The 17849-nt window shown below is 35.8% G+C and overlaps 1 protein-coding gene and 1 long non-coding RNA gene across 3 annotated transcripts in view; one reads left to right on the top strand and one right to left on the bottom strand.

Annotated features, from left to right (window-relative positions):
* The window catches only part of MYOZ2 (myozenin 2), a 35220-nt gene extending 20856 nt beyond the window's left edge, over positions 1-14364 (bottom strand). The window contains exons 1-2 of the mRNA XM_033419340.2: positions 14060-14364; positions 13406-13499 (exon numbers count right to left, since the gene is read on the bottom strand). Coding sequence (XP_033275231.2) covers positions 13406-13481 — 76 coding nt within the window. The 5' untranslated portion in view covers positions 13482-13499; positions 14060-14364. The remainder of the gene's footprint in view (positions 1-13405; positions 13500-14059) is intronic.
* The window catches only part of LOC117199541 (uncharacterized), a 69766-nt gene that overhangs the window by 39091 nt on the left and 12826 nt on the right, over positions 1-17849 (top strand). Inside the window, exon 4 of one of the 2 annotated variants that reach the window (XR_007476906.1) lies at positions 9942-10077. The exons of the other annotated variant lie outside the window; for it this stretch is intronic. This is a non-coding gene — a long non-coding RNA (uncharacterized LOC117199541). Of the gene's footprint in view, positions 1-9941; positions 10078-17849 lie in introns of those variants that run through there. 2 annotated transcript variants of the gene reach the window in all.

Genomic DNA, 17849 nt, shown 5'->3' with positions numbered 1-17849 from the left:
AAAAATCATGGCAGAGAAATAAAAGTTGTAAAGAACCAAATGGAAACATTAGAACTGAAAAATAAAATACCCAAAATAAGAAGTTCAGTGGATGGATTCAGTAGCAGAATGGAGGGAATAAAGGAAAGAAATGGTGAATTGAGAGATAGAACAATGGAAATTACCCAATAAAAACAACAGAGAAAAACAAATAGACTGGGGGAAAAAAAAAAAAAGAAAGCCTTAGGGATTGGTGTGACTAGAACAAAAGATACAGCATTTATATCACTGAAGTCCCAGAAGGAGAGGAGGAGGCATGTGGGACTGGAAAAGTACACAAAGAAATAATGGCTAAAAACTTCCCCAATTTGGCAAGAGACATAAACCTACAGATTCAAGAAGCTAAAAGCATTCTATAAAAGATAAATCTATAGAACTCTACAACAAGACATATTATAAACTTCTAAAAACTAAAGACAATGGGAAAATCTTGAAAGCAGCCAGAGGAAAATGACAACTTACCTATAGGGAGAAAAAAATGAGAATGACAGTGGATTTCTCATTAGAAATCATGAAGATCAGAAGGAAGTGGGACAAAAATGCTGAAAAAAAAGAAATGTCAACCCAGAATCTGATACCCGGTGAAAATATTCTTTAGAAATAAAGGGGAAATTGAGACATCTTCAGATGAAGGAAAACTAGGAAATTTGTTGCCTGGTGACCTACCCTAGAAGAATGGTTCATGCTGTTACAACAAAATATCGAAGACTGGTGGCTAATAAACAACAGAAATATATTTCTCATAGGCCTGGAAGCTGAAAGTCTGAGATTTGTGTGCCAGCATAGTAGGTTCAGTTGAAATCATTCTTCTGAGTTGTAGACTGCCCACTTCTTACTGTGTTCTCACATGGTAGAAGGGACAAGAAAGCTCTCTTGGGCTTCTTTCATAAGGTCTTCAATATCATTCATGAAGACCCCACCCTCATGGCCTAGTCACTTCCCAAAGGCCCCATGTCCTAATACCATCAGGGACATTAGGATTTCAGTATTTGAATTCTGGGGGGGCCACAAATATTCAGACCATAGCAAATAACTAAATTAAGTTTTTTAAACAAAAGGGAAACAATAAAATAAGGAATCTTAGAACATCGGAACAAAAAAAGATTACAGTAAGCAAAAACGTGGGTAAATACAGTAAGCCTCCCTTCCCCTCTTGAGTTTTCTAAATTATGTTTGATCATAGAAGCAAAAATTATAAAACTGATATAAATATATGTAGAAAATAGTTAACACAATTTTATTATAAACAGGGGAGGGTAAATAGACATGAAGGTAGATAAGTTTTCTGTACTTCACTTGAACTGATAAAATGACAATATCCGTAGACTTTGATAAGTTAAGCACATATAATGTAATAGAACAACTACCAAAAACTATACAGGTACACTTGAAAAACTATAGATAAATAAAAATGGAATTCTGAAACATGTGCAAGTAATCCGTAGGAAGCTAGGAAAAAGAAAACAGAAGGGAAAAACAGAGACAACAAACAGAAAACAAAAAATAAAATGGTAGACTTAAGCTCTACTACATCAGTAGTAGAGCTTAAATAAAAATGCTCTAAATACCCTAATTAAAGGATAGAGACTAGCAGACTGGATTTTAAAACATGACCCAAGGGCTTCCCTGGTGGCGCAGTGGTTGAGAGTCCGCCTGCCGATGCAGGGGACATGGGTTCGTGCCCCGGTCCGGGAAGATCCCACATGCCACAGAGAGGCTGGGTCCGTGAGCCATGGCCGCTGAGCCTGCACATCCAGAGCCTGTGCTCCTCAACGGGAGAGGCCACAACAGTGAGAGGCCCGTGTACCGCAAAAAAACAAAAAAAACAAAACATGACCCAAATATAAGCTGTCTAGAAGAAACTCACTTCAAGTAAGTGCCTTGAACAATATAGGCAAGTTGAAAGTAGCAGGATAGCAAAAGATATCAAGCAAACATTAATCAATGGAAAGCAGAAGCGCTTATGTTAATTCCAAAGTGGACTTCAGAGCAAAGAAAATTTCCAGAGACAGAGAACGTTATATAATGATTAAAGTGTCAATCCACCAAGAAGACCTAGAAATCCTAAATGTGTATGCACCAAAAAACAGAGCTGCAAATGGAGCAAAAATTAATAGAACTAAAAGGAGAAATAGATAAACCCACAATTAGAGTTGGAGACTTCAACATTCCTCTCTCAACAAGTGATAGGACAACAGAGAGAAAATCAGCAAGGATATAAAAGAAATCAACAACACCATCAACCAGTAGGATATAATCCTACTGTTTATAAAATATTTATAAACAGCATAAAATATTCTACTGAACAACAATAGAACACACATTCTTTCCAAGTGCACATGGAGTATATACCAAGATAGACCAATATCTTGGACCATAAAGTAAGCTTCAACAAATTTAAAAGAATCAAAATTATATACAGTATGATCTCTGATCACAATGGAATCACACTAGAAATGAGTAACAAAAAGTTTACAGAAAAATCTCCAAACATTTGGAAACTAAAAAAAAAAAAAATCACACTTCTAAACAATCCATGAGTCAAAGAAGAAGTCTCAAGGGAAATAAAAAATTCATTGAACTGATTGAAATTAAAAATAGAGCATATCAAATTTATGGGGCACAGACAGTACAGTGCTGAGAGGGACATTTATAGCACTAAATGCATACATTAAAAAAAGAGGAAAAGTATCAAATCTATACTATAAACCCAAAGCAAGCAGAAGGAAGAAAATAATAAAGATAAGAGTAGAAATTAAAAACAGAAAAACAGTAGAGAAAAATCAGTTGAGCACAGAGTTGGCTTTTGAAAAGATCAGTAAAATTGACAAACCTCTAGCTAGACTGACACAGAAAAATAGAAATGTAGAAGATACAAATTACCAGTATCAGGAACAAAATAGGGGATATCACTACAGCCACTGCAGATAGCAAATGGATAAAAAGAGAATACTATGAACAACTCTACATGTAAATTCACATAAATTTGAAAACAGAAAAAATATGACCAATCCCTTGAAAAGCAGAAAGTAACACATCTCACCCAACATGAAGTAGATAATTTGATTAATCCTATAGCCATAAGGCAATTGAATTTATAATTCTAAAATCTCCCCCAAAAGATATCTTCAGACCTGGATGGTTTTACCAGAGAATTCTACCAAACATTTAAAGAAGAATTAACGCCAATGCTACATAGTCTCTTCCTGAAAACAGAAGATGAAGGAACACTTCCCAATTAGTTTATTACCTTGATAGCTAACAGAAACAACACACAAAAAAAGAAGCTACAGATCAATATCCCTCATGCTTATAGAAGCAAAAATCTTTACCAAAATATTAGTAAATAGAATTCAACAATACAGAAAAAGAATTCTATACCATGAATAAGTGGGGTTTATTCCAGGGATACAAGATTGGTTCAATATTCAGAAATCAATGTATTCTACCATATTAAATGGCTAAAGAAGAAAAATTACATGATCATACCTTTGGGATCTAGGGCTGGACAAAATGTTGTTAAACTTGACACCAAAAGCACAGTCCATAAAAGGAACAGTTGATAAATCAAGCAAAATTAAATACTTTTGCTCTGAGAAAGACTGTGTTAAGAGGATGAAAAAACAAACTACAGAGTAGGAAACAATATTTGCAAACCACATATTTGAAAACAGACTAGAATATATAAAGAACTCTTAAAACTCATCAGTAAAAAAGCAAACAATCCAATTAGAACATGGGCAAAAGACAGGAAGAGATATTTCACTGAAGAAGATATACAGATGGCAAATAAGCATAGGAAAAGATGTTCAACATTATTAGTCATTAGAGAGATGCAAATTAAAACCATGAGATATAACTATACACATATCAGAATCGCCAAAATGAAAAATAGTGACAGCATCTAATGCTGGCGAGGGTGTGGAGAAAAACTGGATCACTCATACATCACTGTTGGAAATGTAAAATGGTACAGCCACCCGAGAAAATAATTTAATAGGCTCTGTTAAATACTGAACATAGGACTACCAGCAATACTGGGCATTTATCCCAGTGAAATGAAAGCTTATGTTCATACAAAAACCTATACACAAATGGTCATAGCAGCTTTATTCTTAATAATAATAAAAGAAACAACTCAAATGTACTTTAATGAGTAGGTAAAAAGTTAAAAACACTGTGGTCCATCCAAAGCATGGTACTCAGCAATAAAAACGAACAAACTGTTGAAACACAGCAAATGGATCTATCTTGAGGGAATTACACTGAGTGAAAAAAGCCAATCCCCAAAGGTTACATACTGTATGATTCCATTTTATAGCATCTTAAAATGAAAAGAGATATATATATAAATGGGAGACATTAGTGATTGGTAGGACTCTCTTGACTGCATGAATATCAATATTCTGGTTGTGATATTGTACTATACTTTTACAAGATGTTGCTCTTGTGGGAAACTGGAAAAAGGTACGTGGGATTGCTTGGTATTCTTTCTTACAGCTCCATGTAAACTACATTTATATCAAAATTAAAAGTTTAATAGAGCTATCAAGCCATGAAAAGACATGAATGGCCCTTAAATGTATATTGCTAAGTGAAAAAAGCCAGTCTGTAATGGCTACTATATGACTCCAACTTTATGACATTCTGGAAAAGACAAAACCTTGGAAGACAGTAAAAGAATCACTGGCTGCCAAGCGGCTGTGTGGAGGGAGTGGAGATGAAGAGGTTGAGCACAGGGGAACCTTAGGGCAGTGAGACTCTTCTGTATGATACTGTAATGGCAGACGCGTGACAGTTGTGCATTCATGAAAACCCATAGGACAGTGCCGCACAGTGTGAAACTTTATGTAAACTGTGGACTTCAGTTAATAATACTACGTCGATATTGGTCCGTCAATCATAACGAGTATAACGCACTAATGCAAGATGGTAATAATAGGAGAAACTGTGTGTTGGGAGGAGAAGGGGTATATAGGAACATTATACTATACTTTCTGTTTAGTTTTTCTGTAAACCTAAAACCGCTCTAAAAAATAAAGTCTATTATTAAAAAAATGTTCAATTTAAAAAATTTCCATAGCCCTTCCTAATGCAGCGCAGAGTGGCATTGTCTACTCTCTAAGGTGAAAAAAAAAAAAATTACAGTCCCCAGGGTTGGCAGAAATAGCTTATGGAAGAGGAATGAAGGTGCACAGCAGGGTAGATGAGGGTATTTTACAGTTTCCTGGGATTTGTTTGCCAGCTCTGCTGAGTTCTACAGGGAATATTCACTATTGTTTATTTGCAAGTGTTTGGAGTCTGTTACTGTGTGCTAGCAACATGGAAGGAGCTGGATTATTTTTCAGTGTGTCTATGAATATATCCCTCAGTGTTCTAGAAAGTGTGACAGGAGTGGACTGTTTCAGCTTTTTGATTCTGGAATCAAAATAGCAAGTTCCCTTTAGATCACAAATGACCAAAAAGACACAATATGGCTTATAGTAATTTGATGCAATACTACGGGGTGGAGGGGAAATCTCCTTTAAATGCTTCTTAAAATAATTCAATTAGCAATGCAAGAGAGAGAAACAGGATAAAATAATAACACAGAAAATCGAAATCAATAGATTTTTTTTTGTCCATTAACCTTCTAGGAATACACATTCTATGTAATGTATTTATATATGACAAATAATGTTTTTAAACAAATGTTTTAATGGGACATTTTCAGGAAATAAAAATGCCCCAAAGCAGGCAGCCACTAGAAAATGCAAAAACAACAGTCTTTATATTATAGCAGTGGAATCTCTCCTTACAGTTAAGGCTACAAAGTTTTTTCATAAGGAAACCAAAACAGGGATGCAGCTTTTCTCTTTCTCTCCTTTTCTGTTACCAATTTGAGTCATTATAAACAGTTAAATGAAAATAGAGGAGCTAGAAAAAGGAATAGCATATTATTATGTTATTTTCTATAAGTTCTAAATTTCAAGCTATGGCATAAGTTTAATTTGGGGATCCCAAGACAAAAATTTGAGAAAATGTTTTTATCTCATTTTCCTCTTCCTAATGGCCCCCAGTATTAGCTGATTCCACCAATGTTTCTGAAATAACCACATGCCCTACTTGAATTCCATCCCTCTGGCCACTTAGATTTACAATAGTTTTCTGGGGTATATTTGACAGGAATTAATTAACCTTTGTGATTGATACAGGAACAGGTGTGTGACCTGACCTAGGTCAATGAGGCAAAATATCAGGACTTTTCTTTGTGTACATTGTGTCAAAGATACTTTCTTTTCCTGCTGCAGGTAAGCACGGATGTATATTGCCCAGGAAACTGTTGGTATGCACTTGATAAAATGATAGAGCCAGATGTGGGGTGAAGCTTACCCCAAGAAAATCAGAGCACAGGGAGAAAGAAACCTGGTCCTTAATGGCATACTTGAGCTGCCAGATGAAGACTTATCAAATCACCTCTGAACTTTTCAGTTATGTGAGGCAATAAATTCCCTTTAGTTCGTTTCTGATTTTCTGCTATTTTCAACTAAAAGCATGCTAACTATGGTTATTCTCTTCAGATCTTCATCTCACTGATGTAGGTCCAAAAAGTCTATTAAGATTGGAATCAAGAAAGAGTAAAGAAGAATAGCCTAGAAGCCCAGCAATGGGGGCCTTGAAGAGGAGAGGAAAAAAAGAGCAGAAGTATAAAATATGGATATACCTCTGGCCAGACTCATTTGGGCTCATAAGAAACATTCACTCCTTTTTAGCAAAACACAGTAATCATCACCCAAGTTGCTACAAGGAGTAGATGTGCAGCAAGAGCCATGAGGAACTTACCTACCCTCAATAATCAGTTGGTACAATCCATTATTACTAGTAAATTTATACCACAAGAGAGGAGATAAAAGAGACAAAAAGGAAAGAGGAGAAGGCACACAAAATAATTGACCAACTCTCAACTCTCTTTGCTTATTCTTCATACTTCCTTCTACTACGTTTAAGCCTAAATTTTCTCCCTCTTACTCTGTAAGTAACAGACAGTGAGTTAATAGTTGGCTTTGAGTGACCATCTAAAGGTCCTGTGTATCTCTGGGACCAGAAGCACTGCATGAGAAATCTAGTGGTGTCTGGAGCAGGCTTGTACTGGTTCACAAGAGTCGACTGATAAATTTTCAGAAATTCTGTTAGCCAGTAGTTAAACTCAGTGAACATAACCACTATTAAAATTAAATTATATAAACTTAATAATAAGTTATATTAAAAAGAAAGCAATAAATACTCAAAAATATCACTTTCTAAATGTTTTACTCCTTTTTGCTATTATCTATGCTCTTGATGTTTTCTTATATCTATTATATCTGTATGGTGGAAATACTGTATAGTGTTGTATTACTACACATCTCTTCCCAACTCTGCATTCAGTTTCTCCTTGATGGTAGCTCAAAATTGGCCATGGCAAGAGTATTTATACCACAGAAATTGGCAAATTCTACAAACCAAGGCATTTTTCCCCCCAAAGAACCAGTTAAATATTCACTAGCATACTGATAGAGACATAGGAACATTTTAAGTCAATATATTTTGCATAAACAAACAAACAATAAAAGACATAAACTAAATTCTCCAAGGTTTTTTTTTCCCCTTCCCTTCCAGTAGTTAAGTTTATGATGTAATTGGCGCTGGAGTTCCAGACCATCTGTGAGTTGGGAAATCTAATGTATGAACACTTTCATTTACTTAAACTTTCAGAGTGAAAAGAATGGTGTCAACTGAGCAGATAGAATCCAAGTTCAGCTGTTCCCTGCCCTTTATTGCAAACCTCTGTGCAGGGTCTTAACAGTGTGTTTAATCTGGATGCCTGATAAATGATATAACTTATTCAGGGTTCATATCCTTGCCCTGATGGATTAGAAGGTTGTCTTTGTGGCATTAGATCATCTATTGAAAATAATATTGCTAGGCATGCTTTCCTGTTAATGTCGTTTATAGTGATCCAGAATTTTCCATTTATTCTTTAAAGATTTTATAGGACTTAATCTATTATAGTTTGCTATTATTTTAAGGAAATAATGATTATTTTGGAATAAATATCTAATTATAAAAAACTATTACAATATAACTTTAGTGTCTTGACCATTATCAAATTAATTTCCACAAAAACCTCCACATTTTTCAATCTACTAGAAATATTAAATAATTGTAATCAATATTCTTTCTCAGTAATGTCCTCAAATGTGCATTATTTTTGTAGCTAAATTAAGATTTAAAATCTTACATTAAAAAGTTCAAACTTTTGATTTTTGAATATACTTTCCTTCCACTTTAACCATATTACTATGAGTACTGGAAACCAAATGGAAAATTGCATTTTATTGGGAGAGTATCAGTGATCTTTGAAAATGTGATCAATTCCTTTTTCAAACCTTTCTTCAATATGTAGTCTTATGAGCAGACACTGAACCTAAATTCCTCCAAAAAACATTTTTTTTTCACATTTATATCATAGGTTAACATTCTAAAACTTAGTCAACAAGGATTTATGTGTGCACAGGTAGTTCTGTATTTTTAATTTGTAATTTTGATCCTGCCAAAGTTACATATTTAGTTAGATCAGTGAATCCAATTCATAGTTTGTAAAGATACCCACTTATAAATAATAGTAGTAAGACGAAAGATCTTTTAAAACTGTTTCGCCATGATTCACGGGCAGCTGCAATTCTGGTAAAATGGGCAAAACCACAGAAGGGGAGATAACTGAAATTGATTTGCTTTAGGGTGGTCCTATCAATTTACTTAAAAGCCTGATTGAAGCCAAGAGATTTTCTCTACACTTAACAGGACTCTTCTGCCTGTTTACAGACAGTTGGCCTGTGTAGATTGAATAATAGTCCATAAATATACATTATTGCATACTGCAACATGCATATATACATATTATATAAAAGTTAATAGTCCAGACTGTGGTTTTGAATAATACTTGAAAAGTCTACATTTGATTAAAAGTTTATTAGTAATCTTTAATAATTTTCTCTAGATTAAAAAGTTGATTTTGAAACTCATCTGGGATTCTATATTTTCCTATTTCGTATCTCCTTGCCTTGATTTGAGTTCAAAAATTTACTGTTAATGTATTACCATTCAATAACTGTGTAAATCTATAAACATTTAAAAAATGAGATTACCAATGTATTGAATTATGCAAATTGAGTTACACAAACCAGTAATTCATCTAGTACTGTTTATAGGACGTATAATTAGAGCATATTAGAGTGAAAAAGGCAACAAAGAAATGATGTTCATCATTCTTCTAGGATGATAGAATATGGCAAGAATTAAACATTGTAATTTCAACTTTGGTATAAATTGGAATTTAGCCTAGTTCTCTGCTGCTACTTTGCTGGAGAGCGTTATTAGAGGTTTAGAAATCTATGGCATGCTTAGAAAAATCCATGATTTCACAACATATTATTGCACACCAATTTTCAAGATAAAGCATGCTTTTTGTTCGGGTTATGAGAATGCTAATGTGAAATTTTAAACCAAAGAAAACTAACAAATTTGTACATTAAGCATTAGGTTAAGTTCTTTTTCTCCCCTAGACTTTTTACATTTGATCTGTAGTGTTTAAGTCCTTCCTGGTGTCCTCATTTTTATATTGATGACTTGATTAATTATACTTTAAGATATGCTTATACAGGAAAAGTAAAAGGGGTCTTCACATTATCTTTTGTCTGAAAGTCAAGACATTATATCTATGCTTTTCGAAGTACCCCTGCAATTTGTGTTAATATTATCACTGCCTCTGTTATTGGTGGAAAAACTCAAATACACTGATGTTTGAGCACATAGCTCAATATATTAGAATCATGAAATTTTAGAATTAGATGACTCAACAGATCCAACCTCTTCATTTTCAGATGAGGTATCTGCTGTCTGGTCTGGAACTCAGGGCTCCTGGTACGATATCAACAACAGCACTCCATTTAGAACCTGGCTTCCTGTTTTCAGACCACAGACTAAACTCTTTTCCTGAAATCGCAAAAACAATCTGCTCAGTCCTCTTCTGTGTGCTGGGAAAAGCTGTTCACCAGTCATGAGGGAAAAAACAAACAAAAAAAAAACATACCAAAAAAGCCCTCACAGAGCCCAGGTGCGAAAACTGTAGGGTGACTGAAACAACTGTAGTCTTTTTATTTCTGAAGCTCTTCTTCTAAACTGTCAGCAATATCTGTGCTTAAGATCAGGGGACAGCATACTCCCAGTTCTTAGATAATTTTAATTCCTATTCCTTTTCCCCACCATTTCTGGACGGATGCCAGTTGCTCTAGAGTGCCTCTCCTTCCTCCATTCTCATTCCCCATTCTCTTTCTCTATAGACTTATTACTTCCTATTCTTTTATCCTTCCCTCTCTCTCTCTCTTCCTTCAGTAATCAAGTCTCAAATGAGTTACTGAGTGAGAGAGAAACATGATCACCACTGGAGAATATGTACAGCATCAGGAGTAAATAGCACAGGGCTGGTGGGCATGGAACCATTATAAGCCATCTTTTCTTGCCTCCACAACTAATTCATGACAGATAATGGCAAAGTATTTTGGTGTTTTTGTCTTTTAGAATGGCACTTGTTATACAGTTGCAACATGGCTCTGATATTTCTGTTTAAAGCTTCTGGGTTTTGCATCACAGTAGTAACACAAAACAGCTACTAATCATCAGCTCTAACACTTTTAATATTGATGTTGATGACCATGTTGATGATCATCATGATATGATGCTGAGGATGGTCTGTCTGAAGGTATAGAGCCTTAGTGTTAGGAGATACTTTTTATTAATTACTTTTGCTTCTGGTACATTATTTGACACCAAATCATTATGGAGCCATAATGAGTGAACAATTTGGTGTATACTTAGTAGAGGCTGTGAGTTATCTACATTTTTACTTGTGCTATCCAGTTCTATGTATTTTAGTCTATATGGGTAGGATTTCTCAGTAATTCTTTGAGGTTATTTCTCCTTCAGATTCAATGAGTGCTCTGATGAAAAACTCTCCTTTTTGATTCTTATATTTTCCTACTGATCATCTCAAGGCTCACCAGCTATAGTCTCTCTCCCCACAGCAAGAACTGGACTGAACTCCTAGCTCAGGTTTAGAAGACAACTCATTTAGCCATCTCATTGTCACATTTCATTCTCCTCCAGGCTAAATGTCTTTGAAAAGTGATATAAAAAATAAATGAATTATAATACTGAAAAAAAAAATCTTGATGCACAAGGGGAGAAGGGAGTGGGAGAAGAACTTCAAATAGCTTCTCTATTCATTTTTATAGAGGACAATCCAGTCCAAATTTTACTTAGTCTTAGAATTAAGATCAAAAGAGTTGCATGCTTTATCTTAAATTATCCAGGTTTTTGTTGGTGTGAAGTGTTTGAAAGTTTGGAGAATTATTCCCAGAAAGGTTTCTCTGCAGTCCATGTCTCATTTCTGCCTCCTTAGAAAAAATGATACTCCCCTAGCTCCAGATCTCTAAACACTATGTCATATACAAATAGTAAAGTTCCATGTAAGATGTCAGAGGAAATAAAAGAGGGAAATTATTTAAACTGCTTCCTAAAGTACTGCAGCTGTTTTATCTGAGATGAGTTAAGAAAGAAGTCTGTGATTATCCCTGTTATCTGTAGTACTTGACCTCCAACAAAGGCAGAGCATGTGACTCCATTTAAGGGACTGGAAATCTTCCCGTGACTTGGGAGGGAGGGCTTCAGCAGACTTTACTTGGCCAGGACCTGTTGGTGGTGAGATTATAGTCTTGAGGGTTTTTTTTCCCCTTGAGATATAATTGTACTTTTTCTTTATATTTCATAAAAAAATAAAAGTTATATTATAAAAAAAGGAAAAGATACTCTTATAGGTCTATGTCAGAAATAAGAGAGTAGAATCCAACACATGATTTAAACTGGGAATACATTAAAATGATGGATTGATTTATGATTATGATGCAATTAGAAAATGATAACTTATCCCAAGCCTAGTTTTAAGATAAATAATTTAGTCTCAAACTCAAGTGATTATCTGATTTTTTCCTTATTGATCAAGGAAACTATTAAAACAATTTCAAGTAAACTACATGAAGCAGGAAATACAAAGAAGTGCAAAAATTTAAAAGAAGCCTGAATTTTGGAACCTTGCATTGGTACAAATTTAGTTCTGGTGTCTGATTCAGAATTATTTTCACTTTATTCCAAACTAGTTTGACATCTTAGTAAAACATGGGTCTAAGTTGAATCCAGTGTGGTGATTTTGTATTGCAAAAAAATAGAAAACAAAACTTAATAACAGAACCCTTTAGATATGACTGCATTGTGGGGGGAAGCATCTAACACAGTCTCTGATTGGTTCTATTCAGCTTGCTTTATGGAAGGTGAAATATGAAAATGCTATACTTATGCCTTTTCCCAGCTACCTGGTGAAAGATCTCATTGCTCTAGGTCTTAGTATTGTTCAGGTAAAAGGTCACATTCCTTGTTAATAGAAGGGAAGTAAGGAGGTGCCCTGAAAACTCCACAAATATATTCTGGAATGGCTCAAATCAGCCCTTAAAACTATGTAGATATTCTACTTATTAACTTTTAAAATTGATGCTATCCTTTTCTCAATTTCCTTTATAACAATCAAAATGCAATGTATAAAGCATTACTTTCTAGAGTGTTTTGCTAGAACTTAGAGAAGAGAGTGGAATATCATCTTGCATCTAATTTATATTAAATTTTTTTGAGTTATATGCTTGAGACTATAAGAAATCTATATTTTCCTAGAAATTACAAATAGAAGTAGATTTCCACACAGAATATCTCGGTAAATCAGTTACTAAATATGAAGACTGGTTTCAGGGTTAAAGAAGTTCACAATGAATATGAATTCCAACTTAACACCTTTTTTTAAAAAAAAAAAAAGATGCTAGAACAGATTTTGAATGATTTATGTAATATAAGGTAAAAGAAATCAAGATAGATCTTGTGGGATGGACAATGAAGACAAGATTGTATGAGACCTGTCCAAAAAAGAGAAAAAAAGATCTGAGAGTGGTGATATTAACTTATAACGTGAAATGTGAAAGGCAAGCCAAGTAGAATGTACATCAGCTGTCAGATTGCTTCATTCCTTTAGAGCAGTTGTTCATCTGAAAATAGCTTTCAAATGAGAAAGGATGACTACAAAAGGATTAGTTACCATAGGCTTTTATACACCCCCTAGAGCTCCAGGTTTGTTATGACAGAATAGCAAGAATTTAAAGGAAGTAAACTATAGAATATTAAATAACATCAGGAAGAGTCTACATTAATGCTGAGCTATATTATTGCTGTGAAGGGTTTTCACTGATACCATTTCCATGGATTTCCTTCATGATGGCTGATGCTTGCTGTTTCCTCTGCTTCACCATGGTATTATGTGATAGCATGATTTTTTTGTTCCCTCCCTGTGAAAAATAAAGGAACATTATTGAGGCAATGTCAAGAACTCATTTGGAGTGTTTTATAATCATCCTTTTGAGAGACAGCATCTTTGTTCTTTATTAAGAGTTTATTATTGCTTTCTACTGAAAGACTTTAATACCATTCCTTGTCTGGTGACAGAGCATGCTATTCATTGACAGGCAATGTCACAGTGAACAGAGGCTGTTTCTCAGAGTTTCCAGCCCAGTCTTATCTATATACTAGTACAATGATTATTGGGCAATAAGAAACAATGAAAGAGCTGGACTCCTTTCCCCTTCCTCTCTCTTTTCCACAGTTTATTTTAATCTGTCATTGTTTCCTTACTGGCCTTCATTTGTACCAACATCACAGTACATCAATTCCAGCAAATTGTAAGAATGAAGAAAGGATGCCAGATTAAACCAGAACTCTTTGGTGGTAGTATTTTAATATTGGCATCAACAGCTGTCCTTTAAAGCAAAGAAAGCCCATTAATGAGTCACAACTCTGAACTTCCTTGGACAACTGACTAATAGAACATTTTAGGAAACAATATACTTACCTTGCTCTTAGACCGTGCTTTTCAGGAAGGATGAATCCTGATTTGTGGAGGAAAGACTGGAGATGGAATATGGATGGCACTTGGGCCCGATGGTTTTTATCCTTGAGCCTGGGATAGCATGGTCCCTAGCTCTGACTCAAACTGGGGACTGAGCCTTTCTGAAGAGACTGGCATCCAGCTGACATCAACTGACTATATATAGCACCAAATACTTCAGCTACTCATATCTTCCTGGCAAAAGGGAGGAACCAAGAAAGATTAGGTTCTCTCCATTGTGTTTCTAGTTTGTGAGATGTTTGAATGAACATACAGAAGGTTTTTATGGAGTACCTTCTGTTTGAAGAGATACTAGCCAAAAAAGATTTTTAAAACTTTTAAAGATGTAGCCCTTACATTACATCTTAATTGAGGTGGCAAAAGATACATATTGAATACGTCAATTAGAACAGAATGATAGATTATTAACAGTTAACATGAAAGTATTGACCATAATATCTAAGGAGTTTCAAGAAGAAAGAAAGCAATATGGGGCAGATCAATAGTGCCATCCCTTAAGCAAGAGTGAGAACCTATAGTAAGTTCAGAAAAATGTGTTATATTTGAATGGCGAAGTGGGGGAGCATTCTGTAATGGGCCTTAGAGGTTGAGCCTTGAAGCTATCTGAGTAAAAGCTTAGACTCACAGCTGGGTCATGAGTCTTTCTGAAGAGACCCTGTAGAGAACAGTGCCTGCAAAGTTGACTGATCTCTGCAAGGTCTGGAGTCAAGGATTTCTGTTTGGGAATCAGGATAAGAAGTTGGGAAGGTAGACCATGTTGGCCTCCTTGCTGGTCTTTGAACACAGAAGCATGTTCCCTCCCACATCCAGGCTTTGGCTCTTACTATTTCCCACTTCCTGGAACATGCTCTCCCCCTACCACTTGGCTTACTCATGCATTCAGGACTCCCCCCAACTATTGATTCCTCATAAAGTCCTTCCCCAGTCACCCTGTCTAAAATATCACATGGGGCTTCCCTGGTGGCGCAGTGGTTGAGAGTCCGCCTGCCAATGCAGGGCACACGGGTTCGTGTCCCGGTCTGGGAAGATCCCACATGCCGGGGAGCGGCTGGGCCCGTGAGCCATGGCCACTGAGCCTGCACGTCCGGAGCCTGTGCTCCGCAGCGGGAGAGGCCACAGCAGTGAGAGGCCCGCGTACCGCAAAAAGAAAAAAATAAAATATCACATGGTGCCACACTCTAATCCCTTACTCTGCTTTATTTTTTAAATATTTTTGTATTAGTTAAGATTAAAGTCGAATGGGAGTGACAGAAAACCCTAAAAACAGAAATTTCAAAAAGATGGAAGTTTGTTTTTCTCACACATAAATTTTGCCCAGAGGTAAATAATCTAGGGTTCGTGTGATTGACATAATTATCAGGGGCGCAGTCAACTCTAACATTTTTGCTTCATTGGCCCTAAAATGCAGCCCCTTGGGCTTAAATGATTGCTTCAGCTCTAGTCAGCATGCTCTTATTTCAGTCAGCAGGAAAAAAGAAAAAGTAATGAGAAAGGCAGCAGGAAAAAGAAAAAGTAATGAAGGTCTCCTTCTAACATGTCCTGATATTGCTCAGATCTCTTTTGTTTACATCCCTTTGGCAGAACTTAGTCACATAGCCAAACACAGCTCAAGAGATGTTGGGAAATGTAGATTTATTCTGGGTGGCCATGCCCAGTTAAATTCAGAGGTTAGTTTACTGACAAAGAAGATAATGATTACTGGGTGACAACTCTCAGTTTTTGCCACAAGGGCATAACACTATTTTATCTATACCTATATCTATATCTATTTGTCTAGCTAGCTAGCTAGCTGTCATCCATCTATCAATCTATCTCTATCATCTATCTGGTATCTCTTTTTCCTATTGAACTTCATAAGACTTAGGCTTTATATCTTCAGCAGCAAGAATTGTAGACATTCAATATTCATTAAGTGAATGAATAAATGAGTGGGTTGGAGATTGTGGAATGCATGAGTTTGGAATTATTTTCCTGTTATGTCAAACACTTGGGGGGAAATAGAATTGTAATAAACAGTCAATTGCGTATGAGATGATGGTGGCTACTTAAGGGAGAAGTTGTTTTATATGCGACCAAAATAAGTGCCTGATCATAGGATTGACAGTTCAAGGTAGTAAATGGTAGGTGTAAGCTAACCTGTTGCAACTGCTTCTAAGTAAAAGTTTGCATTGAATTTATTAATTAGGTACCAGTGAGAAACATTTAGCCAAGCCAATGAATTTAAGTTCCCTCTCAAGATCTCTAAATTGCTTTTATATTCCTGGCTTAAGCATTTACAGTGGTGTGCTATTAGTAAAGTCTCTGAAACTCTTAGTTTTTTCGTCTGTAAAATGGAGGTTACAGTATCTACCACATAGAACCATGGACATTTTACATGTAACAATTTTAGAAATTCTTGTTACTTAATAAAAGTTTAGTAAGTGTTAATTTTTCCTTTTACTATTTTATTCCTGCAAGATGGAAGAATTTAGAACCTTAGAATAATCAACTGCATTACTCAGTAAAAAATTAAAATATATTCAGAAAGACCATTTTCCTATTTGGTCACCTTTATATGTTTCCAATTTTGTGTTATATACAGTTCTATAGGTTGAAATGGTGTCCTCAAAAGACAATAATTGTTATGTTGATTTTGGTTTCCAAAATGAAAGATTATTTTAAAAGATTTTTAAAGTTTTGAAGAATAGAATAACTTACTTGTTTTTGTTTATTTCTGAATTATACCAAAAATTGTTTTGCCTTATATTTTAAGCTCATTTATACATATCTCTGATAGCTTTCTGGTTTTTGAGTTATTATTTGTTCTCAAAAGAAGAAAGAATTAGTCACTGGTATCATAGCTTTAAAACAATGTATACTATCCATTTGCTTCATGACACAACGGCTAAATTTTTTTTTAACATTTATTTATTTATTTTTGACTGCGTTGGGTCTTCGTTGATGCGCATGGGCTTTCTCTAGTTGCGGTGAGCGGGGGCTACTCTTCATTGTGGTGCGCAGGCTTCTCATTGCAGTGGCTTCTCGTTGCGGAGCACAGGCTCTAGGCACACAGGCTTCAGTAGTTGTGGCGCACAGCCTCAGTAATTGTGGCTCGCGGACTCTAGAGAGCAGGCTTCAGTAATTGTGGCGCACGGGCTCAGTAGTTGTGACTCAGGAACTTAGTTGCTCCACGGCATATGGGATCTTCCCCGACCAGGACTCGAACCCATGTCCCCTGCATTGGCAGGCGCATTCTTAACCACTGTGCCACCAGGGAAGTCCCAACAGCTAAATTTTAAAAAGAACTTTAATGGTTATTATACAGCATTTTCAGATGGTCCATTCTGAAAGTCAGTGCCTTTCAATTTTAAATCAAGTCGCAGTTAACATATTTCTGTTTCATCTACACAGAGGTCTGGCTCTAGATTAAACTCCCCTCCAGTTTGTCATGTTGCAGTCTTTCTTTGGCTGTAGCCCCCACCCTCGCACCTCTAAGACCCAGGACTGCCCTCCTCCCTGTGTCCTCTCCACACCCACACATCCTGTACACTAGAGAAGAATCTCTCCTACCCCCAGGGTCTCAGTACCTACACTGGTCCTACTAATCATTCCTGTCCTTGAAGTGTCTCCCTAACCCCAAATGAAACAGAGTAGGACTTTATTTTCCCCCCAAGGCCCTAAGTATTTTAAACTAATTGATGCTAAAGATAATGACAGGACCTTTTACTGTAGGCAGAATAATGGGATTCTAATG

The sequence above is a fragment of the Orcinus orca genome, chromosome 4, assembly GCF_937001465.1.
Source record: "Orcinus orca chromosome 4, mOrcOrc1.1, whole genome shotgun sequence".
NCBI lineage: Eukaryota > Metazoa > Chordata > Mammalia > Artiodactyla > Delphinidae > Orcinus > Orcinus orca.
This window is presented reverse-complemented; position numbering and strand designations above follow the sequence as displayed.